This window comes from Myotis lucifugus, unplaced genomic scaffold (assembly GCF_000147115.1).
Source record: "Myotis lucifugus unplaced genomic scaffold, Myoluc2.0 scaffold_93, whole genome shotgun sequence".
NCBI classification, from domain to species: Eukaryota; Metazoa; Chordata; class Mammalia; order Chiroptera; family Vespertilionidae; genus Myotis; species Myotis lucifugus.
The window spans coordinates 1948763-1973940 of record NW_005871141.1 but is presented as its reverse complement, the minus strand read 5'-3'; the positions used below and the strand labels follow the sequence as shown (position 1 = coordinate 1973940).

The 25178-nt window shown below is 37.4% G+C and overlaps 1 protein-coding gene across 9 annotated transcripts in view; it reads right to left on the bottom strand.

The window, feature by feature from the left end:
• Window positions 1-231: 231 nt before the first annotated feature.
• Window positions 232-25178, bottom strand: part of TRAPPC8 (trafficking protein particle complex 8) — a 71553-nt gene continuing 46606 nt past the window's right edge. For 7 of the 9 annotated variants that reach the window (XM_014458325.2, XM_023756411.1, XM_014458327.2 and 4 more), the window contains 12 exons: window positions 24916-25042; window positions 20836-20990; window positions 14818-15260; window positions 12963-13110; window positions 11587-11683; window positions 9258-9326; window positions 9111-9169; window positions 6610-6777; window positions 4592-4693; window positions 3355-3500; window positions 2219-2308; window positions 232-1251 (listed from right to left, as the gene is read on the bottom strand). In XM_014458325.2, coding sequence (XP_014313811.1) covers window positions 1017-1251; window positions 2219-2308; window positions 3355-3500; window positions 4592-4693; window positions 6610-6777; window positions 9111-9169; window positions 9258-9326; window positions 11587-11683; window positions 12963-13110; window positions 14818-15260; window positions 20836-20990; window positions 24916-25042 — 1839 coding nt within the window. In that variant the 3' untranslated portion in view covers window positions 232-1016. Of the gene's footprint in view, window positions 1252-2218; window positions 2309-3354; window positions 3501-4591; window positions 4694-6609; window positions 6778-7788; window positions 7989-9110; window positions 9170-9257; window positions 9327-11586; window positions 11684-12962; window positions 13111-14817; window positions 15261-20835; window positions 20991-24915; window positions 25043-25178 lie in introns of those variants that run through there. The other 2 variants (XM_023756412.1, XM_023756415.1) reach the window with 2 other exon arrangements.

Here is a 25178-nt window from a genome sequence, read left to right as displayed (position 1 = left end):
AGAGGGTTACACATTGTAACTGGGCATCAGACACAACACACTGACAGACGAGACTCTTTGCCCACGTGTAACAAGGGCACAAGGACTGCAGGAACAAAGACCGTGCTTCACTTTTGGAAACAAAGATGATATAATGCTTTCTCAGGAAATACATAATACAGTTGGCATTCATTTTAAATGAAGAATATATTAGGTCCTCAGAATAGAAAAAAAGAGCATCTAATAAATGTATACAGTGAATAGCGTGTCTTTATTCTATTTACAGTACATTTGTTATAAATATAATACATTTTTGAAAAGCTTATTTTTTATTAACTGAGATATTTTAAACAGATCAACTCAAATGTTAAAGTTACATAATAAAGAATATGATAATTTAAATGACAAAAATCTCATATTGTGAAATACTGCACACTATGCTGAGATGAATGAGGAAAAAAAGGTCAAACTCCTTTCAAAACTATATTCAAAGCATCAGAAAAAAATTTCTTTTTACAAAGTTATGTATAAGCCATAGGAACCACCAGGTACTGAACCATGACTTTATAACCAAAGTTCAGAACTGATTTTAGAGAACCGTGTGAAGCAAGACAGGAAAATTTGTATTTCATACTCTATTGAACTTCACAGTAAAGCTGGAATTTGACTAAAGGCTTAATAGGAGTATTGCCAACGAGGCCTTTTCTTCCTCAAAATCGTCTAATGTTCGCATACCATCAGTAAGTTGTAACAGCAGACTTAGACACTGATTTTTAAGATGGTGCTTAATAAGGTGCATGGAGATGTTGAAATTCTGCAATATGAGCATGTAAATTATTACCAGGTTTAAAGAAATACAAAAGAAGAATATCAGTATTCTCAGTCCAACGTGCTTTACATCATCAACAAATTGACAAGTGTTTTGCAGTGATCCGACACCAACCTCCAGAACAAGTTAGGTATTTCAAATACTGCTGTAAAAGTCAGTCAGTAAAATAAACTGATTCTTGTGGATTTCAGTACAACTTTACAAGCTGTCACACATTATTAATGATGATCAGGGCAGGCATGGAGTTCTGCTGACTTGTTTCAAACACTGTAACTTGGTCCGATAACTTGGCAAATACCCTAGGGGTTCCAAGGTTATAGACACCTGTGTGGACAAAGCATGCCTTCAGCTGCAAACTGTGAATCTCCTCGCTTTTAAGCTGCAGTTTATACTGTGTTTGTCCAAGCCATGTAAACGATCCATGGATTTCCAATGATTCTGGACTAAGGAAGGAGGGAAAGGGTAAGTTGAAGGGTTTTTTCTTTATAAATTTATCCCCAAAGTCCCAATTAACACATCCCTCTATCTAGCAATTTTATTTCTAGAAATAATTTTATGAAGCCAACTATTTATTAATGATAACTATAATGGCAATGCTGTTACTACTATTGCTATACTAGTTAACATTTATGAACAGTTACTATGTTCTAGGTACAAGGCTAAGAGTGAATTATCTTATTTAACACTCAAAACAGCAGCTAGCAAATGATGGAACCTGTTTTCAAACCCGAGCTTTTAACCACCACCTGGCTATCCATACATAAAAACATGTGTATATAAGAATGCTTAGAATATTGAAACTGTTTATAATACTGAAAAGTGGAAAGCAACCCAGTATCTACCAATAAGTCATTAGTTCCTTAATTACAATACAAATAATCATACACAGAATGTGTTTGGATTTCAGAGAGCTGCTTCCGATCCTGGGATGTTAATCAACAATAATCAGTGTATGTTTCACATTACTTTTCTAACAATCCAAAAATTTCTTAATTCCAAAAAGCACCAGCTCTTGGAATATCAGTTGCGGGAGTATGAACCAGCATTTTTTTTTTAAGTATTATTTACAATCAGGAAAATAAAACTTAAAAAAACAAACACACCTTTTATCAAAAACTTGCTGGTTTTCAATTTTAGAGTTCTTTCTCACCAACAAACTTCTATAAAAATTTTTAGCTCTGGTCAAATCAATGTGCTGCTTTGGGGGATGTGTTCTTTTGTCCCTATCCTATGCTATACGAGCCTCCGTAACCCTTTGCTAACACTTCTGCAACACCAAACAGAAGAAATCAGGACACGCCTGAGTAAACTTTATCCATGTTAGTAACTATCTACAGAATTTCAAAATATTAAATTGGTCTCAAATCAAACTTAAACTATAAAATAACCTTACACTACATAAACCTTTACCTTGTTGTTTTATGCCGAAGATCAACTATTACATCGACATCAGCCTTAGAACAATTGGAAAGTAAAAGGGTGACTGGTACTAAACAAAGGCTATGGAAGAAAAATAAACACAATAATTAGCTGTGTGTTTTTAACAACTTTCGAGTAAATAATTAAATAATTAAATAATTAAATAAAAACACAATAATTAGCTGTGTGTTTTTAACAACTTTCGAGTAAATAACACTTAAGAGTACCTAATAGAGAAGAAGCTCCTTAAAAACAACTAGACTCAAGAAGGGAAAAAAACTGAGTTCCAAAACCACTTAAGACAAATTGTGTATGTAAATAAAGTAAAACGTAGTAATACAATACCTGAATAAGTATCAGAATATACACATCCACAAAACCATTTTTTATTTCAATGTATTATAGTTAATCTTTAAAAAAAAACCAAAACACTAAAATATTTCTAGGTGGTTATTTCCCAAAATGAAAAACAAAAGTAAATAATCTCAACTACAAAAGACCAATGGAGAAAAAATTAAATCATGGAAATGCCAACACGTAATCCTGTCTCTTCCTCCATTCACAGTCTCTCAGTGAACAGGCCGATACCAAGTGCTTTTTCATTGGGAATGGGGCTCCTGCCTCGCCAGCCCCACCCCATTCCTGGTTTTCTATTTCTCTTCATTCATTCCTGTTGCTTCTTTCACCCACACATCTCAGGAACCTGGCACTTTACTCCCTCTTCATTTTCCTCTGGAAGTTTACCACTTGGTAAGTCTTAAGTAATTAATGCTGTCGAAATTTGAACTGTTTTGATGTGTCTGTATTGCATTCATGTCTTGGGTTTAACTTCTGTCTCCAAAACAAACACAAAATGATATTTTTTCCTTGTTTCTGACTTAATGATAAACCTGCTCATTACAAGGAAACTTTGGGCAACTGAGGTGGCTGAGGCAATATCCATCTTTAACCACACCAGCAACACAGAGAACTGCAGTAAAGGGTAAATTACTAACACCAATACCTATAGATTAACTATTATTCTAAATTTCTCCTTCAGCATTTGGGTTAATGCCATTGTCAATTAAAGAAGTGTGTGTGTGTGTGTGTGTGTTGTATAAAAATTTTAACAAAAAAAACCCTCAAACCTTTTTTGATGAAATGGGTGGTTAAGTGACTCTGGGTAGTGAAGACTTGTTTTAATGAGACTAGAAAGCTGCTCTACGGATGGTCTTGAAGAAACTGCAGTGTTTTCTGGCCTGAAAAATTTTAATGGTTCCATTTCTGGTGGCTCCTGAAAAAAGAAAAAATACATGACAATAGAAGCACTGCCTTATTATAATGTATAATGAATACAAAGTTAAAACCAATAAAGTAAAGCAGACACTATTTCTGCTGTTATTTAAACAAACAGTTGGATCATCTACAATATAATTTAGGATAAAGAAACTAGGATATGGAATCATTTATTCATTTCCCATTTATTATGTACTGGACTTAAATGTTGTTTTTTAATATATTTTTATTGGTTTCCAAGAGGGAAGGGAGAGGGAGAAAGAGATAGAAACATCAAGGAGAGAATCATTGATTGGCTGTCTCCATGAATTCCAGCAACTTCACATATTAGCTCTATGATCTTAGATAAACTATTTAATATGTTAAGACTTAATTTCCTCATATGTAAAAAGGGGTTCATAATAATAACAATAACTCCAAAAGTTGTGGTTCTCATCTGATGAAAGTGCTTAGTAGTAAGGCTATAGTCATTCTGTTGTATAGCATCTGTTTAATTTTTTAATTTAAAGCTGGAAAATTAAGATCTAGTATTTATAAAAACAATATAAGATAACTATTTGAATTACTGGACTAAACGTGCTTAACTTTTGCTCACAGATACTGTGAAAACTTTTTGGTAAGATCAAACAGCATTTCAGGAGAAATAAGAAAATATTGAATACGATTCCCAGCTGCTGCCTGACCCCAGAGGGCGTCTGTTACATTTTAAGAGGTGCCCCTGGAATCCCACAACAGGGCGGGCCTGTCACAACAAGTAAGGAAATATAGAGAACACTGTTCTCCCAAGCAAAGCAATTCTTTATATAATATGAATTATAGATTCAATATAGAGTATCCCTTAGGAAACCTCAACATCACAAATGCATCTTAATACTCTTAGAAGGGGTTAATGAATTTTATAAGAAATTTATGTTCATTTCTCATTTTAATCAGTCTTCTCAACCAACCATCAACTCAAATCCCAACAGAAAGACTTGCACAAGCCAGATTGCATCAAAAATACAACCCCCCCACACAAAAATACAAAAAAACGACCACCCCCCCTTCACCCCCAGTTTACAGGAGAGCCCCAAAGCAAACTGTTAGTACCTGTTTCTGAGGAGACGAATAGGCTTCTTTTCCTACAGTGTGAAGAATGACATGATGCTGACCTTCCAAAATAAGCTGCTTACTGTCTTCCACTACGTAAGCCTAAGACACAGAGCACAGGAATGTCACCCTGCTTAGCAGTAACCTGAAAAGCAACTCAGGGACTCTTTCCCTGCTGCTGCGGAGTTAGGCTGCGGTGGGGGTTGGGTGCGTTCAAATCTTGGCTCCATCCGTAACCCACCTCCATGGCTGCGGGCGCATTGCTGCTGGAGGTGTAATGGGGCCAATGCTGCTCGGTGCTGAAGACCGCCCTCAGCCACCGTGGCCCAGCGTGCGGAACACTCCAAGCTGCCACAGCCTCAGCCAAGTGCCAAGCCCATCTCTGTGTGCCTGCCTCCACTCTGAGGAGCCTCTATATGTCCAGTTGGCAGAGGCCCTTTGTGCCTAACGCCAAATCAACCTAATTACCTTGACAACAAGAAACTAGGGGAATAAATCAGCCACTATAAAACCGACAGAGAGGGAAGCCCGTAAAAATGGTTGGCTGCAGCTGTGCGGTGGTTACGGACTATGGCAGAGTCTCAGGTCAGGCATGTCACCGAAAAGTATTTCAAATGCAAGAAATGAACAAATAAACTCAGATTTGTTTTTTGAAAAAAAAAAAAAAAAAAAGTAACTAACGCAGTATTTAATGGAAGGTAGGAATATTATGGCTACTACCTATTAATTACTAAACACGGCTGTGTCAGCATTTCTACTTTTATTTATTCATTGAATCTATAAAGTATGTGTCGAAATCTGTCTGCCTCAATATAACACAGCTGGATCGGATACTTCAGAGACACATCTGGAAATCTTTTCCAATTTGCTCTAGAGCGCCGAAGGCACTAGTGCAAACGAACAGTGTCACGAGAAAAGCTCCTTTTCTTTCCTGGAATACCATGGAGGCCAAGGCTTACTGTATTCCTCTTTATCTGCTGGAAGCACATGCAGGAGCATTCACAACATAAAATATTCTGTCATTATAAAACAAAAAAATGCTCCAGGCCCTGGCCAACTGGGTAGCTCAGTTGGTTAGAGCAGCGATTCTCAACCTGTGGGTCGCGACCCCTTTGGGGGTCGAACGACCCTTTCACAGGGGTCTCCTAAGACCATCAGAAAACACATATATAATTACATATTGTTTTTGTGATTAATCACTATGCTCTAATTATGTTCAATTTGTAACAATGAAAACACATCCTGCATATCAGATATTTACATTACGATTCATAACAGTAGCAAAATTACAGTTATGAAGTAGCCACGAAAATAATTTTATGGTTGGGGGTCACCACAACATGAGGAACTGTATTAAAGGGTCGCGGCATTAGGAAGGTTGAGAACCACTGGATTAGAGCGTCATCCCAATATGTCAAAGCTGCAGGTTCAATCCCCGGTCAGGGCACATACAAGAATCTACCAATGAATGCATCAATAAGTAGAACAACAAACTCTCTCTCTCTCTCTCTCTCTCTCTCTCTCTCTCTCTCTCTCTCTCCAAAATAAATAAATAAAAATAATTTTTAAAATATGCTACAGCAAAAAATAAAGGTAACAATAAAGGGAAACAAAGGAGAGAGGCAAATGGAACAGATGAAAGATGAATAGCAACAAATGAGCAATGGGTACCAAGAGGTTCATGCTGCTATTTCCCCTTTTCAGTGTCTGGAAAGAGTTTACTAATTAGGAAAGAGTTTACTAATATCGGCTGCCATGAAGCTCATCATGTGTACAGTATTCTCAGCATCACTTAGAAATGGCAATAATACAGAGAAAAGCGACTGAATTTGAATGAATTCTTCCTTTTGGTAAAAAAAAGTCATTATGGAACTACTAAAAAAGTTATAAAACAACCGTAATACTGAAACTGGAATATCGATGCAGGAAAAACATAAGTAGCAGTTTACATTTGTTCTTCGGCTCAAGAATCAAATACGTATAAGCAAGGCTTGCTGAAATAATGTAACAACACGTACCTTCCACAATATGACAACATTCAAGTCCACCTCACTGCACTTCTGAATTAATCTCACAGCGTCCTCTACTGACTGTTTTTCCGTATGTGCTGACGGCTGGACTTTTTTTAATTCAGAGGATAAACTTCGATAAAAGAAATCTGCACACGGGCTTGCGGAACTTATTATCTGTTAAAAGAATATCACTTATCTAATAAATGTTTTCTACTGAATATACCCTGCCAAATTTTTATTTCTATACCTTGTACATATCCAAAAGGCTTATTCGATAATTTCGTGTCAATGTGTTGACTGTAGAGAGGCCACACTAATACTTAAACACCTAAAATATCTGGCACAAATTACCCGGAATCTTAAAAGATGTTGCTTCAAAATAATTAATCTACACTGCTGTGACATTAGGTTTGACCTTTCAAGTATCCACGATGAATGAGTAGTTCTAAGAAAATGATTAAAAAATAAATTGTTGAATGAAAAGAAAGTAATTTTTTTTACTATTAAAATATTAAAGTATTTCTCATTCAAATACTTAGAACACTAGGCAACATCTCACCAACCAGAATGCAAGTGAGTCTCTGATATTAATTTGGCTTTTTCACTTAAAGGGAGAGAACATGAGAAAAGAATTTTAAATGGACTCAGCACTACAGGATTTCCCTTAATGGAATATTGTTTCATTGTAAAATCTCTTACTTAGATTTCCTGCATTACAGGCTGTATTATATAGATGCCAACCTTAGATTTAATAATTATTAATAAATATATACATTTTCCCCATTAGGAGTGAACTTTTCTGGTAAACGACTGTCCCATAGTTTTCTCATTGATCTGCAATGCTTGGTAAGTTCTACTCAACCAGATTCATCAGAAGGGAAAATGCCTTTGTTTCTGTCTTCAATGTTCCCATATAAAACTATTCAGTAACAATACAATAACAATTACAACCTGAATATAATTTAAGAGTCCTGATGATGTTTCTAGATATTTTAAATTAAAAAATGAACAAAGCACAACAACTGAAGTCCTGAAAGCTAAATTCAACCATTCAGGAAGCACAGTAGCTGCGAAAGTCATACTTGTTTTGGAATTATTGGGGTTTTGGTGCTCTGAGCTATTTCTAAATAGCTTTTTCCTCAAAATGTCAAAAGACAGTCACAAAGAGTAAGACAGATGAAGGCAAATGATAAGAGAAATACAAAAACAAAAATAAAAGGATGTTTGGAATTATCAAGGGGAAAAACACAAGGAAGAAATAATACCAATAACAGCACACAACAACATAGAATTTTACGTCCTTGGTCCAGAATTTTTTAGAAGCAGATCCCCAGATCTCCTCTTCAGATTATCTGCAGGGCTGGTTGAAAATGCATATTCCCAATCTCCACCCAAGACATAAGGAAACGGAGCTTTAGAGGTGGAAAGGCAAAGCTCTCATTTTTACAAAATTCTCTAAGTAAAAAATAGGGTCTGCAGATAACCTCAAGATCACCTGGCAGATTCCTATATAATAAAAAGCTAATATGCAAATCAACTGAACAGCAGAACGACTGGTCGCTATGATGTGCACTGACCACCAGGGGGAAGACACTCAATGCAGGAGCTGCCCCTTGGTGGTCAGTACGCTCCCACAGGGGAGCGCTGCTCAGCCAGAAGCCAGGCTCATAACTGGTGAGCTCAGTGGCAGTGGCAGGAGCCTCTCCCGCCTCCACGGCAGTGCTAAAGATGTCCGACTGCTGGCTTAGGCTCACTCCCCACCGAGGGCTCCAGGACTGGGAGAGGGCGCAGGCTGGGCTGAGGGGAACCCCGCCCCCGAGTGCATGAATTTTTTGCACTGAGCCTCCAGTATAATAATATAAACTCTCAGGCTCACTCCAGTTCAGCTACATCAGAATCTGCATTTTAGATCCCCAGGTGACTCATATGCACATTTTGAAAGTTTGAAAACTACTACTCTAAGGAATTCTTACAAATAATGAAGTTGAGAGTATCACTGCTCTAGACAATAATACACTTAAAATCATAAGAGTTCATTATTTTGGTCTCAGAGCCACATGGTAAACAAAATCCGGAGGAGTATCATCTCTGTGTTCCACTGTGACCACTTTCTCTAGTAGACAGGTTCCTTCATATAAACCTGTTTCTTTTTTTAGCTCCAAGAACTATACTTATTTCATGATACTCTTAAAAGAAAGTTAATTTTCAGTAATTAATTAAAATGGTATAACCCTTATAGCATTTTTGGTCTGTTGTGGGACATGAAGTCAAACTGTAAAACCCAACAAAATTGACAAGTTCATCCACCAAAGAATTTGGAGATTACTAAAGCAATAGTTTTGCCAAAAGAGGTAGATGTTCCAAAACTGTGACTTTTATTGTTATTATTCTTTTTTTTTTTTTTTGGAGAACTGTGACTTTTAAAATCAAATGCTACTGTGTAAAACTTTAGACAATTAAAAAAAATTATATAAAAAAATCAAATGCTACTGTGTTTATTTGCATACCTGTTCATTTCCAAAGATGATATCTGCAAAGGTGTATTTTTCTGAGGACTGCGTGGCAACTGAAAAATAGAGGAAAAAAACCTAATCATATCACTGCCATGAAATATAAAATGACCACAAAGAAAGGTTAAAGTAAAATGAATTTACCTTCTTTTTCCTTACATCGTATTGCCTTGAAGCAAAACTTTCCTTTTTCCCGACTGCCAAGTTTGGCATCTAGGAAGAAAAGAAAATTTCAAAGATCGTTCTCAGTTTATGACATGTTAAAAGCAATTCATTATTCAGATTTCCTCAGTCAAATTGGAAAATAATTCATAATTATTAACTAGAGGCCCGGTGCACGAATTCATGCATAGGTGGGGTCCCTCAGCCTGGCCGGTGATTGGGGCTGATTGGGGCCGCAGGAGGTTCCAATCGGGATCATTGGAGCCAGCTGGCCGGGGGGGTGCTGCAGGAGGTTGGCTGGTGGGGGGGGTGGGGATAAGAGGGAGCGACCACAGGAGGTTGGCCAGCGGCCCCCATGAGTCATCAGGCAGGCCGGCCAGGGGGAGGGACCAGAGAAGGTTGGCCAGCTGCGGGTAAGGACTACGGGAGGTTGGTCGTGGGAGTACAATGACTACCAGGGAGCAGCTCCTGCATTGAGTATCTGCCTCCTGGTTGTCAGTACACATCACAGCAACCAGTTGACCAGTCGTTCAGTCGCTTAGGCTTTTGTATATTATAGACTAGAGGCCTGGCGCACCAAATTCGTGCATGGGCGGGGGGGGGGGGTCCCCTTGTCCCAGCCTGCACCCTCTTGCAATCCGGGACCCCTTGGGGGATGTCCGACTGCCAGTTTAGGCACGATCCCACAGGCAGGCCTAAACTGGCAGGCGGACATCCCTCTTGCAATCTGGGACTGCTGGCTCCTAACTGCTCGCCTGCCTGCCTGCCTGCCTGCCTGGTCACCCCTAACCACCTCTGCCTGCCTGCCTTATTGCCCCTAACCACTCGCCTGCCTGATCACCCCTAACCACCTCTTCCTGCCTGCCTGATCACCCCTAACCACCTCTGCCTGCCTGCCTGCCTGATCACCCCTAACCACCTCTGCCTGCCTGCCTGCCTGATCGCCCCTAACCACCTCTGCCTGCCTGCCTGCCTGATCGCCCCTAACTGCTCCCTGGGGGGTGGGGCCAGCTGGGGCGAGGGGCTGTGGTCGTTCCGGTCTCTATTCGTTCCACCGTTTCGGTCACTGGGCTTTAATTATATAGGATGTTTAAAGAAAAATGTCTTTGCTTTCATCTCAATGAAGTAAATATCAGCTCTTTAAAAAGATAAAATTAAATTTTCTTGAAATACATGTTCATATGTCTGTCTATCTATCTATATGACAGTACAGATAGACAGAAAGTTTGAAAGGTTAGAATTTGTGAGCTAGGAAGTCTACAATCCCACCACTCTACCATTATTGCATTTCCTTTCAGTATCTATAATAATAAAAGCGTAATATGCTAATAAGACCGGAAGGCTGGACAACCTTCTGGACAAAGCTGGGGCTGTGAGGGCCGAGGCAGCCACCACGACTGTGAGGACCAAGCCCCTTTCAGGAATTTCGTACATCAGGCCTCTAGTTTCTTCATAATATGCATGATTTATACCAATATTGTTATATGCACGTAATTTGCTAGAATATATTTTTTCACCATTGCAAAAGCCTCTAAAATGCTAATATATTTTAATTACCACAAAATAGTTTTAGTTGCAGCTTACTTTACATTACAGCTACACTGAATTTTTCCCTAATGAGCATAAATCTTGCAATAAACTGCTCTGACCTTTATGGGCTTTCCCTTATTTTAAGTTAATTCCTTTATATAAATGTCCAAAACAAGGATGACCCTAAGGCTAAGGGTTTAAACATTTTTTATATCTTTTGAATATGTATCATACAATTCATTTCCAGAAGGAGCAAATACCATTTTTCCAGCCTCACTCCACTCTACTAGATACTCTCGTTACTGGCAGGATGATAAACTGATAGAAATATTCTGGAAAACAGTTTGTCGATATATATCACAAGTATGCATACTTTTTTTTCAATGTTAATAGGTATGGAAACACACAGAAGAGCCAGTGAGTACATGCATGGTTATATTCAGAAAACCCAGCCTTCTAATGGCAAAGGAAACATCCATCTTCTGGTCTCTAAGTTTCTGTACTGTTTGAAATTTTGACAGTGATCGTATATCCAGGTACCAATTTTACAAGTGAATAAAAAATAATGCAAACAGATCTTGAAGAGAATAAAAGATGGAAAAGAATCAATTAAAACAAGTAATTTGATTTATAGTTATGTAAACTAATGAAGGCACAATTTAATGCTTAATAAAATCAATTATAAGGAAGGTACTATATTATGGTACTACTCTAGGGAAAAACAAAGTCAAGCAATGAAGATATGTCAGAATTTACTATGAAGAAGGAAAAAGGCACAAACCTTTGTTTTCAGAGAGATTTACAGATTTCTGTAACTTCCAGTGTTTGCTACTACTTGACACTTGTACTATATGGAATTCCTTAACACCTGCTTCACTCTATCAGAAAGAAATGAAAGAATCATTCAGGATTTAGGAGCACTAACATATTCTAATGAAAACAATATTCAAACACTGGTACCAAAGTCAACATCGATTAACATAAGATGAAAATTTTATTTTAAAATTAACAATACACATTTCAGAAAGTTTGTTATTTAAATTCCTTTAACATTCTTAAAACACACAAACCAACACTGCCATCTAAGAAATGTTTATAATGTATTCCTAGTGGCAAATTTTAAAACACTAAAAATATTCATAATGAGTTACTGGTAGTGTTTAATAGATAGAGAATTATTTGTTCTCAATTTTTAATCAAAACTATATCGTTTTATTTCTTCTCATCTTTCTGATATAACCCATTCCCATTAAGGCAAAAAAATAAACAAAAAACTCTACAAAACAATAAGCATGACCAATGGACACAGACAATGGGGGGGGGGGTATGTGCTAGGGGGCGGGAGTGAACGGGGAGAGGTCAATAGGAAAAACTTTCAACATATGTAAAACTTTCAACAATAAAGAATTTTAAAAATAAAATAAAAATAAAATGATATAAAAAAAAAACACAACTCACAAAACAGAATCCCAATATAAAGTTATTTAAATCACATATGTTTTTATTCTCCTGAAGAAGAGCCAATATAAAAATTAAAATTTTCTTACTCTTTCAATTATTGATTTGGGGGGGGGGGAAATCAAAGTATTAGTGCATTAACCCTAAATATCCTAAAAAGAAGTGCCCTTACATATTTATGAAGCTAAAAGCAAAGTACATTATAGAATTAATAATATTTTAATAAGTATTTGAATTGAACCACTCTAAAGCTCAGATCCTATTTTAAGTATGGGACTGCATTCCTTTTTAAAGAATATTTATTTTTATATTTTGAGTACATAAACAGGAATGGTAAAATGTTTGAAAAGCTTTATATAAAGGAAATTGTACTGTCAGAAATGTATGTGAAGGATTATCAAATTAATACTGAATGTGAAATCCTAACAGAACTTTATAAATTTAATTACAAAAGAGATTCTCAATGGTGAGAGCTCTTTTGGGTTGAATTACTAGCATATGAGGCTACATTATCATGTGCAAATGTACCATATTTATGCCACCACATCCTGTTATTTGGAGACTTGAAATTATAAAGCTAATGGAGAATTAGTATGTTTTCATACTCTGTTCTTGTGAATGGAAAAATATCCATTACTAAAAACAAAGGAAATACTTCAAATAGAATTAAAAACAAAATTTAGTTTTAAACCAACTTACAGTATTGATATTTTCCACATCCACAAAGACTAGCATATTGCCTCCTCTGCCCTCCTCATCTTCAAGAGAATTACTTCTGCAAACTGTGGCACGTACGTTCAAAGATCGGCTGGTGCAAATAACTGCTGTGTGTCTTAATATCCTGTGACTGAAGAAACAAAAAACTGCAAATTTAATCTAAAAACCTCTTCCTGTATATGATTCTCTAATTCCAAATAAAGCTTTTAAAACCTCATCACTCTCAGAATCATTAAAAAAAATATATATATATAATAAAGTACAATTACCTAGCTGGCCTAAGTTCAATCAATTCTCCTCATTTGGAGGGTACTACTAGTCTCTCTGACTTAGGAAAACAATCTTCATGTAGTAATGTTCTGACTGCCTCTTCTGTGATAGCAGCTCCAAAGAAACTACCTACCAAGTCAGCTCCACACCTTCACCTGGCCCTCAAAGCTTTACATTTCAAGCTGTATTTACTCCCCTTTACTTCCTCCTTTATGTTTTACACTGTGGCCAAACTAACTCATTCAGGTTGTAAATCTCGTAAATCTTCATACATATAGTCCTGGAAGACCCACTATGCTCTTGCCTATCCCCCGATATGCAAATTCTGAAATGTTCCCTTTCCTTGGAAGCTCATTTCATCTCTACTACATCCCATAAAGCCTTCCCTGTTGTCTTGGCCAGAGTATTCTCTACCATCTTCTTGAGGAGAATCAGCACTGACTGAGGATCTGAAATGTTCTTATGCTTACAAATACTGTAACATTTCTCCTCAGAGTCTGATATTTTAAATACTCCATTAAATAAATGTAGCATAGCCCTGACCGATTTGGCTCAGTGGATAGAGCGTCGGCCTGCGGACTCAAGGGTCCCAGGTTGGATTCCGGTCAAGAGCATGTACCTTGGTTGCAGGCACGTCCCCAGTGAGGAGTGTGCAGGAGGCAGCTGATAGATGTTTCTCTCTCATCGATGTTTCTAACTCTCTATCCCTCTCCCTTCCTCTCTGTAAAAAGTCAATAAAATATATTAAAAAATAAAAATAAAAAAATAAATGTAACACAATCACTCCTAGTTAATTTTATAAAAATGACAATGCATTAACACAAAGAAAATATTCTACTGTATAATAGGAGAGGCCACAGTCCTTGTGAGAGGCAGGTTTGATTTCTTCAGTGAGCACCATTAAAACACCACCCCAATCACCTGTCAAGCACATACATACTTTTTTTTCATACATTCTTGTGGGGCAGGGGAGGGCACAAGGGAAAAAGAAAGTTAAAATAATTTTCTTAAAACAGAATGACTGCAGGCATGTTGTCTTCATATACAAATGACACTTGTGAACTTCATTATTATAACTCTCGCCAAAAAACTCAGTTTTATTAAAGAATCATAAAGTTTATAAATAGAGAAGCCACTAAAAAGATTAAGCTAGCCTGGCTGGTATTGCTCAGTGGTTGAGCATTGACCTACGAACCAGGTCACGGTTCGATTCCTGGTCAGGGCACATGCTTGGGTTGAGGGCTCTTCCTTGATAGGGGGCATGCAGGAGGCAGCTGATCAGTGATTTTCTCTCATCATTGATGTTTTCGTCTCTCTCTCTCTTCTTCCCTGAATCAAATAAAATATAATTCTTTTAAAAGATTAGTGTAGCTTAATTTTTTCTACTTTTGGCCACTTAGAACTTATAGCTCGCTATATTAGGAACAGCCTCAAATATAAACATCATGTAGCATTTGGAAGGAAGTAATTCATAAAAAAATCACGTTAGCAAATATCAAAATGTTTATTTGAATTTGTACACATATATTAAACGAAGAGGTTATATCAGAAGATTCCTAATGCTCACCGTATTTTAGGCAGCTTTTTAACACTTTCATAGTAAAACAGAAAGTTAATTTCATGGACACCTTCTTCATCCGGCCCACGTAACCACAGTGGTAGTTGGACTGAAGCTCCAGGTAGAAGAACAGTGTCTGGAAGGGGAACAGGAATCACCTCTGGCTGACTTCCTATGCCAATGCCAAAGTCTACAGAAGACGCTGACGAGGTGAGTGCTGTACACACAGAGGTAGACTCTGTCACCACAGTCTTGTAAGCACTACAGTTCTCAGAAGCTGAGGGACTTAGTGGTGTTAGAGCAGCCGTGTTACCACCAAAAGTAAAGAACTCTGGACGTTTACAAACAACCTTCAATCCAGTAAGAGGACATTTGCTGACATTGACAAATTCTACATATGCTTTTCGGATTTCTCCACACAGGAGCCCTGTAGGGAAATGTATAAAGAACACCTGCATTGGAGGGAAAAAATAGTATTATATTGTCTGTTAACAATTCTGACCCACTAGTGAATGAATGACACTTTAAGATGCTATATTCTTTACTAAAGGTTTGCAAGTATTTTATTCTCTTTGATATCTCCCTGAATATGTGGCAATTAACCCCATTTTAGAAAAGAGATAAAAACCAATGTTACTCAGTAGCAGAGTTCAGTTATGAATTAAAGGAAAAATGTCACTAACAGAGGGTTACTGACATAATTTCCACAGCTCTGTAGATTACAGACAAGAAAAGTCAAAAGTAATTTAATATGGTTATACGGAGTATGAATTAAATTATCAATCAAAAAGTCCTTATCAATATCAACTTGAAAAATAGCTCATTTACTTATACATCATTAAAATGAAAAGATACTAGTACATTATAGGTCTTAAAAGGGAAGAACACAGAGATCCATGATTCCATACCCATAATTTGAGAACTCCAAAAGCTCGAAGAACCTCAAGCTTTCAGGAACTCACATGGGAGCAAAAGCTGAACTTGACTAATGTGGGCTTTATATAGCTTTTCCCATTTAGTGTATTATTCATTTAGTCTATGATTCACTCAAGAAATGAGCTTGATAACCAGGTGCTGCCACAAACTCAACAGGAGTTACATAACACTTTGGACATAAATATGAACATATTCACACAATTTCTAAAAATTAAGACAAAAAGTGACTTCCAACACACATCTGGCCTCGGGATTTTCAGATATTGTGGACCTACACTAAGAGGTAGAAACATGGGCTAACAACTACTTGCATTTAAAGAATCGTTAAGTATAAATGTCAGAACTACACTGAGAGTATATCAGAAAGGACAACTATAAACAGTATGAGGACAAATGTTCCAATAAAGTTACGGCTGGCCATCCAAAGGAGTTATAAAAATCCAAGGGATATACCTGTGTTTCTTAATCAAAGTTTGAATGGAACTACATTATCACCAGAGTTTAAGGAATCAGATAAAATTTGTGGATATTAGAAGCTTTAAAATGGATATGAGAAAATAAGGGATTAGTGTAGAATCCAAATTATAGGTTAAAAAGAGGAAAAAATAAAGCAGGCATAGCGTTATATTGAAGACACTGCCTGAACTGATTGGCTAGTGTCAAATAAACTTAAGTTACCAAATATATGTGCAGGAATATCAATTTTAAGATGTTACATCAAAACAACTACATGAGTAACTAGTGAGACAGAGTACCACAGCCACACTAAAATATACAGACAACTGGATACTATTAACAAGGCTACGGCATTGGTAAAGATGGGAAAGGTGATGGTATAAGTAACAGATCAGTGATACACCATATGGAGATGTTGTGTAATGTATCTTCAGAATAAAAGTTTTACTAAATATAATAAGTTGGCTCTTTAAGAAGAATCAACATATCTAGCCTTTATTTCAAAAGCACAGTTACTCAAAGTCCTTTTAAACAGTTGATACTGGTAACAATTTCAATTTAAATAGAAAAGTAAGACCAAGACCTACTAATGTATCTTAAAAATACATGTGTAAATACAAATATGCAAAATGATATGCATGTGGTTATTCACTATGGTTTTATCTGTAAGGGAAAAGGACTAGACACAAATCAAACATCTATCACGTAAGTCTGGTTGAATAAACTAGATATATACACAACATAGTCTATATTAGAAAGTCAGTGGTAACTTGAAGGGGCCTGCTCTTCTCTCTGCTTTTCTATATTAAAATGGTAGTATATACACAACATTTTAATTTTATCTTTTTTTCAATGAGCTTCAGAAATTTTCATCCTCACTTGTTTTGTTTTTGTTTGTTTTTTAAATATTTTATTGATTTTTTACAGAGAGGAAGGGAGAGGGATAGAGAGTTAGAAACATCGATGAGAAAGAAACATCAATCAGCTGCCTTCTGCACACCCCCTACTGGGGATGTGCCTGCAACCAAGGTAAATGCCCTTGACCGGAATCGAACCCGGGACCTTTCAGATCGCAGGCCAACGCTCTATCCACTGTGCCAAACCGGCCAGGGCCATCCTCACTTGTTTTGATAAATATTCTATACTAGAAGCCCGGTGCATGAATTCGTGCACAGGTGGGGTCCCTCGGCTTGGCTGGTGATCGAGGCCTATCAAGGGGCTGGCCAGCAGGGAAGAGGGGCCGCTGGGGGTTGGAGGGGATGCAGGAAGTTGGCCAGCTGGCTGGGGGGAGGTGCTGTGGGAAGTTGGCCGGCCAGAGGAAGGGGCCGCGGGAGGTTGGCTGTGGGAGCACACTCACCACGAGGGGGCAGCTCCTGCATTGAGCATCTGTCCCTTGGTGGTCAGTGCGCGTCATAGCAACTGGTTGATCAGTCGTTCTGTTGTAACGGTCGCTTAGGCTTTCATATATAGATAGATAATAAAAGCATAATATGCTAATTGTCCGACCTATCGGTCAACCGTTCAGTCAACCGTTAGACCAGTCACTATGACGCACACTGACCACCAGGGGGTAGATGCTCAGATCAGTAGGTTAGCTTGTGCTGGGGTCTGGCCGATCGGGACTGGGTGAGATGGCCGGACATGCCCTGGAGCCCTCCCGTGGTCCCTCCCTGGCTGGCCAGCCAACCTCCTGCGGTTGCTCCCCGGCCGGCCGGGCCCATCAGCCCCAATTGGGACTGGGCAAGATGGCCCTGATCGGCTCTGATTGCTGGGAGGCTGAGGGACCCCATCCGTGCACAAATTAGTGTACAGAGCCTCTAGAATAAGACATTATTTCATCAGACTGTAGATTGGTAACTTCTTTCACTACTCCTTTAAACTTCAAATTCTATAAAATATTTCTGACAAGATATTAGGAATAGCTCAACCAGCATGGCTTAGTGGTTAAGCGTCAATCTATGAACCACATCATGGTTCAATTCTTGGTCAGGGCACATTCCCGGGTTGTGGGCTCGGTCCCCAGTGTGAGGAATGCAGGAGGCAGCTGATCAATGATTCTGTCTCATCATTGATGTTTCTATCTCTCTCTCCCCCTCTCCCTTCCTTTATGAGTCAAATACAAACACACACACACACATACACATATACACACAAGAGTACAGTATTGACACAGAAAGGGATGAGGGAATAGTACTGAGCCAAACAGGTATCACCTGAAAACAAAATAAAACAGGGTATTCGTACTTTCAGGATATTAGTATATTAGAAAGAAAGTATAATAAGCTTGCAATATTCAATTAATGGTAATTGGAACTAGAAACAAAGTTTGATCCCTACCCCTTGACATTTCAGAAGATAAAATTCCCTTGGACTAAAAATAAAACACATAGAAGTTTGACCAGGTAAGTCTGTGTAATTATAAAACTTAGAAGCGACAAAGTAAGAGACTATCAGATATTATTTTATATAGGTTTAAAACCTTAACATGGCCCTGACCAGTTTGGCTCCGTAAATAGAGTGTCCACCTGCGGACTGAAGGGTCCCAGGTTCGATTCTGGTCAAGGGCATGTACCTTGGTTGTGGGCACATCCCCAATGGGGAGTGTGCAAGAGGCAGCTGATTGATGTTTCTCTCTCATTGATGTTTCTAACTCTCTATCCCCCTCCCTTCCTCTCTGTAAAAAATCAATAAAATATATTTAAAACAAAACAAAACAAAAAAACCTTAGCATGGTGAAAGACACCAAATTAAAGTTAAAATAGGTGCAAAATAGGAATGAACAGAAACTAGCACTGAAATCAGTCTATAAGTCTTTTTTTGGCCCTATTTACACGACACTAAATGCAACATAATTAAGCAAGTGTAAAACCTGGAAAGAATATAAGCAGCTCAGTAATAGCCTACGCTCAACACACACACATCACCATTGTCATGAGTATGTTACCTATCCTACTGCTATAGGTATAGAATTAGTACCCACAAAAACCATCCAATGAGAAAAGGGAAATAACACCAATTAAAGGGGTATTAATAGAATTATATGAACATATGGAAGAAAAAAAAATCACATAGACAAAAAATATGAAGATTGACAAGCCTTGTTATCAGAGAAATGTAAATGAAAGCAGTATCATTTTTCACCAATCTGATTTGCCAAAGTTAAAAAAAAAAACAACTGAAAAATACATAGCATGGCAATGCACAGTCCCACTCCAAAGAAAAGTGCAAACTGCTACAGCCTTGCTGAAGGTAATTTTGTGGTATGTTGCACAAATTTAAATTCCTATACCCTTTGACCAAGCAATTTCATTTCTAAAGTTTAATCTAAACTAGAATATGGACACAATATATACATAATGATGTTTACCGAAAAAATGTCAGTAACGAAGCCAAGCCTCACTGTGGCCGCAGCGGAGAAGCCTAGCCTCGAGGCTTGGCTTCTCCCCTACGGCCGGACCAAAGGCCTGGGTCCCGGTGCCGGAGGAAAACCGGTGCCAGCAGCCAGGGGAAGGAAGGCCTATTGTGCGAATCTTCATGCAACGGGCTTCTAGTCAATAGATAAATGGTTAAAATATATTACAATGTAAAATAAAGGAACACCGTATGTACCTGTTAAAAAAGTTTTCACTGAAAAAAAAAAAAGTTTTCACTGAATGAAAACAATATGTTGTGAAAGACAAAAGCAAGCCACAGGGACAAATGTGCAGTATGATTCTACTTCTAATTACTAAAACCATATGTAAGTATACTATGAAAGTCTGAAAAGAGAAACACCAATTTGGTATCACGGGCAATTTCTGAAGGCAAATGACTAAGCTTATAACTTCCCTTATTAGAGAAATTTGAGGATGCAAGAGGAAGGACTGCCTTCCAGTGTTCACCCTTAGCCTTCATAACCTTGCATTTGTTCTGCCTCACAGGTAGAGACACCTGATCCAAGGTAGGCCAGAATTCTCTCCCAGAAATCTGAAACTTGTATTAAAGTGGCACGAAAACTGTAAGTTATAAGACTAAGGCCATATCAAAAGCAACACTTTTAAAGGCTTACAAACATTTACTGCTACATTCCTTGGAGCTGCTGAGTCCTTATTATTCTTTGGGACTTATTATTCTGTACTACTTCAGTTGGCAGGAGATATCTAATACCCTTCAACTAAATAATGTTTTCTCTTTTTTGGCTTCTGCAAACTAGCATCAGTGAGTCTTCTGCAACTAAAAGACCTTGAACTCCTTCGGCATAAATGCAGAAGTGGGGTGGGGATACAAACAAACAAGTTGAAGGGAACATTGCTTTTTATTCATATTGCTTTAAATTTTTACAGCATTCCCATATTACTTTTATATCTTTACACACACAAAAAAAGCCATTGGTTTTATTAACAAAAATCTTCTTTTAGAAGTGTTTTCCCAATTTACATTCATATTTTGAGGGTCATATTTCATAACCAGGCTGTGACTTAATGCCAAGTTGCATGATTACCTTTATCTTTGTAAACTGAATTTAATCCTAGCTTAATAATTTTAAAAGATCAATGTAGTATCAGTAACCTCAAAGCCTAAAATTAATTCACTCAAAGTATAATCTGAACTTATAAATAAATAATTAAACCCACAAATTTTTAAAAAGTGAAATACCTCCAACAGTGGCATTTCCTCAACGATTATGGGATCTAATCGTCGATCAGGACCATATGTTATAGATGTTTTCTCTTCTTTTGTGCTGTTAAGTCGAGGACCTTGAATTTCTAAATCTTGTCTCCCTCGAACTGACATGCTCAAGGACTGTTTCCCTGAAATAAAAAACAATCAATGTCCTAGCAAACTTGGTATGTTAATATCAGTTTAGCCTGAATATATGAATACTCTTAAGTTTCAGATTATTTCTCGGAAAATTCTAGACTACTGACTAGCATGGTTAATCAAAGAATTAGGCTTTATTTTCATTATACCTATTTTATGCTGCTTAATTTCTCATCTTATTAGATTTTCTTACTTTGCAGAAAGACTACCTATCACTAAATAGGAACCTGTATTTTTAAACCTATATTTAACCATAATGGCTATTATCCAAAAAATTTCTAAGAGAATGGCTGTGTTGGGACCAACAATTAGATTCAGGTTATGAAAAAGATCTATTCTCGCCCTTGCCAGTTTGGCTCAGTGGATAGAGTGTTGGCCTGCAGACTGAAGGGTCCGAGGTTCAATTCTGGTCAAGGGCATATGCCTGACTTGCGGGCTTGATCCTCAGTGTGGGGTGTGCAGGAGGCAGCTGATGAATGATTCTCTCATCATTGATGTTTCTCTCTCTCTCCCCTTCCCTTCCTCTCTGAAATCAATAAAAATAAAGGTATAAGAACAAAGCATAAATATTTTTTAAAAAATAGTATCTTAAAAAAAATATCTATTCTCAAAGGGAAAAATTCCAAAATATTAAGAGATCAACTTTTCACTTTTACTCATATTCAAATATACTATACTAATACATATACTGATAATATGTGTGCTAATATTTCTTTATAATTACAACTTTCCCTTTTACTCATATTCAAACATATAAGTAAACTAACATAAATACTGATAGTAAATGCATATACTAATATTTCTGGATAACTACATCATCTCAATAGATTTAGCATTTCCTATACTTTGTTTGATCTATATCCCTATTAGCATTTTACATAATAATAAACTACACTAAATCATGAAAAGTCTGCTTACAAGATGCAACTTATTTCAATAGTTAATTCAGGAATTGTTCTCATTAACATCCTAAAATAACATCTATATATATATAAAAGCCCACCGACTGAATGGCGGAATGACCAGTCGCTATGATGTGCACTGATCACCAGAAAGCAGATGCTCAATGTAGGAGCTGTCCCCTGGTGGTCAGTGCACTCTCACAGTGGGAGCGTCACTCAGCTGACCAGGAGGAGCAGCCGCTCAGAGGGAGGGTCCATAGCCACTTGGCTGACCAGCCATGCCCACCACCAATGCACGAATCCATGCACCGGGCTTCTAGTATACTAGGTTTACCAGTAAATAATGCGGATTTTGCAATCCAAGAAAACAGGATAATTTCAAGAGAAACATCAAAAGTGCTTTATTCAAAGTATTGTCCATCGCTAGCTACAGATTTCCCCATCTTTCAGGTAATTTGTGGATACCATCCCAATAGAACTTTTCTTGTTTTGAGGCAAACCATTCAGAGACCCAATTTTCCACTTCTTCGTATGTTTTGAAGTGCTGCTTAGAAAGTGCATGTGCCATCGATTGGAACAAGTGGTAATCTGAAGGAGCAAGGTCTGGTGAATACAGCGGGTAGGTTAATACTTCCCAGGCAAGATCTTTTAACGCATCTTTAACTGGTTTCAAAGTGTGTGATGGCACATCACCATGAAGCAAAATCACTTTGCCCTGTCTTCTGGAATATTCTGTTTGTTTCACGATCAAAACGTGGTTCAAATTGATTATTTGTTGTCGGTAGCGATTAGTATTAATGGTTTCACCTAGTTTTAGAAGCTCATAATACACCACACCTTCCTGACCCCACCAAACGCAGAGCATTTTCTTCTTTCCAAAGCAATTTGGCCTTGCAGTTGATGTTGATGGTTGACCTGGATCAACCCATGATTTTGTGCATTAGGGATTCTCCACTTTTCATCGCCAGTCACAACTCAATCCAAAAAAGACTTTCTTTTGAAGCATATTTTACTGATAACTTTTCGTTTTTCCATTTGTCTTTCGTTCCATTTATGTGGCACCCATTTTCCTTCCTTTAAAGTCTTTCCCATTGCTTGTAAATGATCAGAAATTGTTTGCTGAGCAATGTTTAATATTTCTGCAAGTTGTTTTTGAGTTTGACACGCATCTTCATCCAATAATGCTTGTAATTGTTGGTCTTCAAACTTTTTCAGTTGACCTGGATGTTCTTTGTCTTTCACATCAAAATCATCACTTATAAAGCGTTTAAACCAGCTTTCACAAATATCTTGAGATGGAGCATATTCTTCATAAGCTTCCTGAAGTATTCAGCAGCACTTTTCTTCAAAATAAAGTAATGAATTATAACTTACCGCAAATGCTCTTTTTTTGGCACGAAATTCGACATTTTTAAGTGTAAAAATATCTATGATATTAACACCTTCAGCAAATTTACCTATGAAGTTTTGAAGCTTGTTGTCAATACAACAAAACAGCATACATATCAAATCGCACATATATATCAACATATGTGTAACTCCATCTATTGAAAAAAATCCGCATTATTAACCGATATACCTAGTAAATTATAATATCCTATATAATAAAAAGGTAATATGTAAATTGACCCTAATGGCGGAATGACAGGGAACGACCCGTTGCTATGACGTGCACTGATCACCAGGGGGCGGACACTCAATGCAGGAGCTGCCCCCTGGTGGTCAGTGCGCTCCCACAGGGGGAGCTCCACTCAGCCACAAGCTGGGTTGAGAGCTGCGAGTGCAGCAGTGGTGGCAAGAGCCTCCTTGGCAGTGCTAAGGATGTCTGACTGCAGCTTAGGCCTGCTCCCTCTGGGACATCCCCCGAGAGCTCCCGAGGGCACCTGGGCTGCCAGAGAGATGTCTGACTGCCAGCTCCCTGGGGGAACGGGCCGAAGCCGGCACATGGACCCTCTCCCACCCCTCCCCCAGTGCATGAATTTTCGTGCACCGGGCCTCTAGTTAATAAATATATTTGTTACCATAAATGAAACTATGATCTATAGTTTATTGAAAACCATAAATTACTGGTATTAGATTAAGATCCTAAGTATGTACAAGTGGAAAAGAAAAAGATCTTAAGATTCTTAACACTCAGCTTACTTACTTACTTAAAATGTGCAATAAATTAGGAAGATTACTTATAAATGTTGCCCAGGAATTAAAAATATAGTACTAAAATGCAGAATACCATACTCAACTTCAGTGTAAATTTTTTGTTTTTAATTTTGAATTCTTATGGATTCATTCCACTTCTGTTTACTTTGTACAAAAATCATTTATATTTAAATTCAAGTCTGTTTTTAAAAAAATAAGCCTTATCTACTAAAAATGAAGGGATTTTACAGTAAACTGTGTAGCATCTTGTCACCTTAAATAACTACATATAACAATTACAATATTAGATCTAGAAGTGTTCCCTAAGTTTAAAGAAAAAAGTAAACTCTGTTAAATATGTATCTTAGAGTTTTACTCTTCTAAAATTTGTAAAACATCATCTGGGACACCAAACATATCACCTTAACACTAAAATCCTACTTTCTTCATAGGAGAGATGACAGAATTTAAGATGTTTAATATCCAATGATGTGAAAACACTGGTCTTTAATTTGCTAAAAGACAATATTGAAAAATAGAATATGTTAAGATGGTTTTTGTATTGGCAGCAGAAATCTCAATCAATGGTTTAAATATATTTGGTCAGACTTTATTAAGTTTGGATCAATAACAGAAAAGAGAAATACATATGGTAGAAACTAAAGATTATCAAAGAAAATACATTAGAAGGGAATAAAGTTTATTTTTGAAAAATGTCAGAGTTTAAAATAATCCAAATTATTCATTCTCCCATCTGACTAAATGCTGAATTGAAAGTACATTAAACCTATTTTTAAAATACCTCATATTCATTTTATTCTATAGAGATTGAATTAAGTACTAGTTTCCTAACTGTTTAGTAATGCCATAGTTTTACCTGTGTGACATCCAGGAAGAGCACCGATGCCATCTACTGTCGTGGAGCCCTGAATAGTGCCCAGATTATAAACAACTCCCAGAATATGCAGCTCCCCTATGTGATGGGGAAAGAGCTTTAGTCTGGCCTGTGGAGATATTTAAGTCACTCTCATTATCTGTTTTCACAGTATCATAAAAACAGTAGAACACCTAAATTCTGTAATGTTGCAGAAATATAAACTCATGACCTAAGCTTTTAAATTTTCAACTAATATTTCTTAT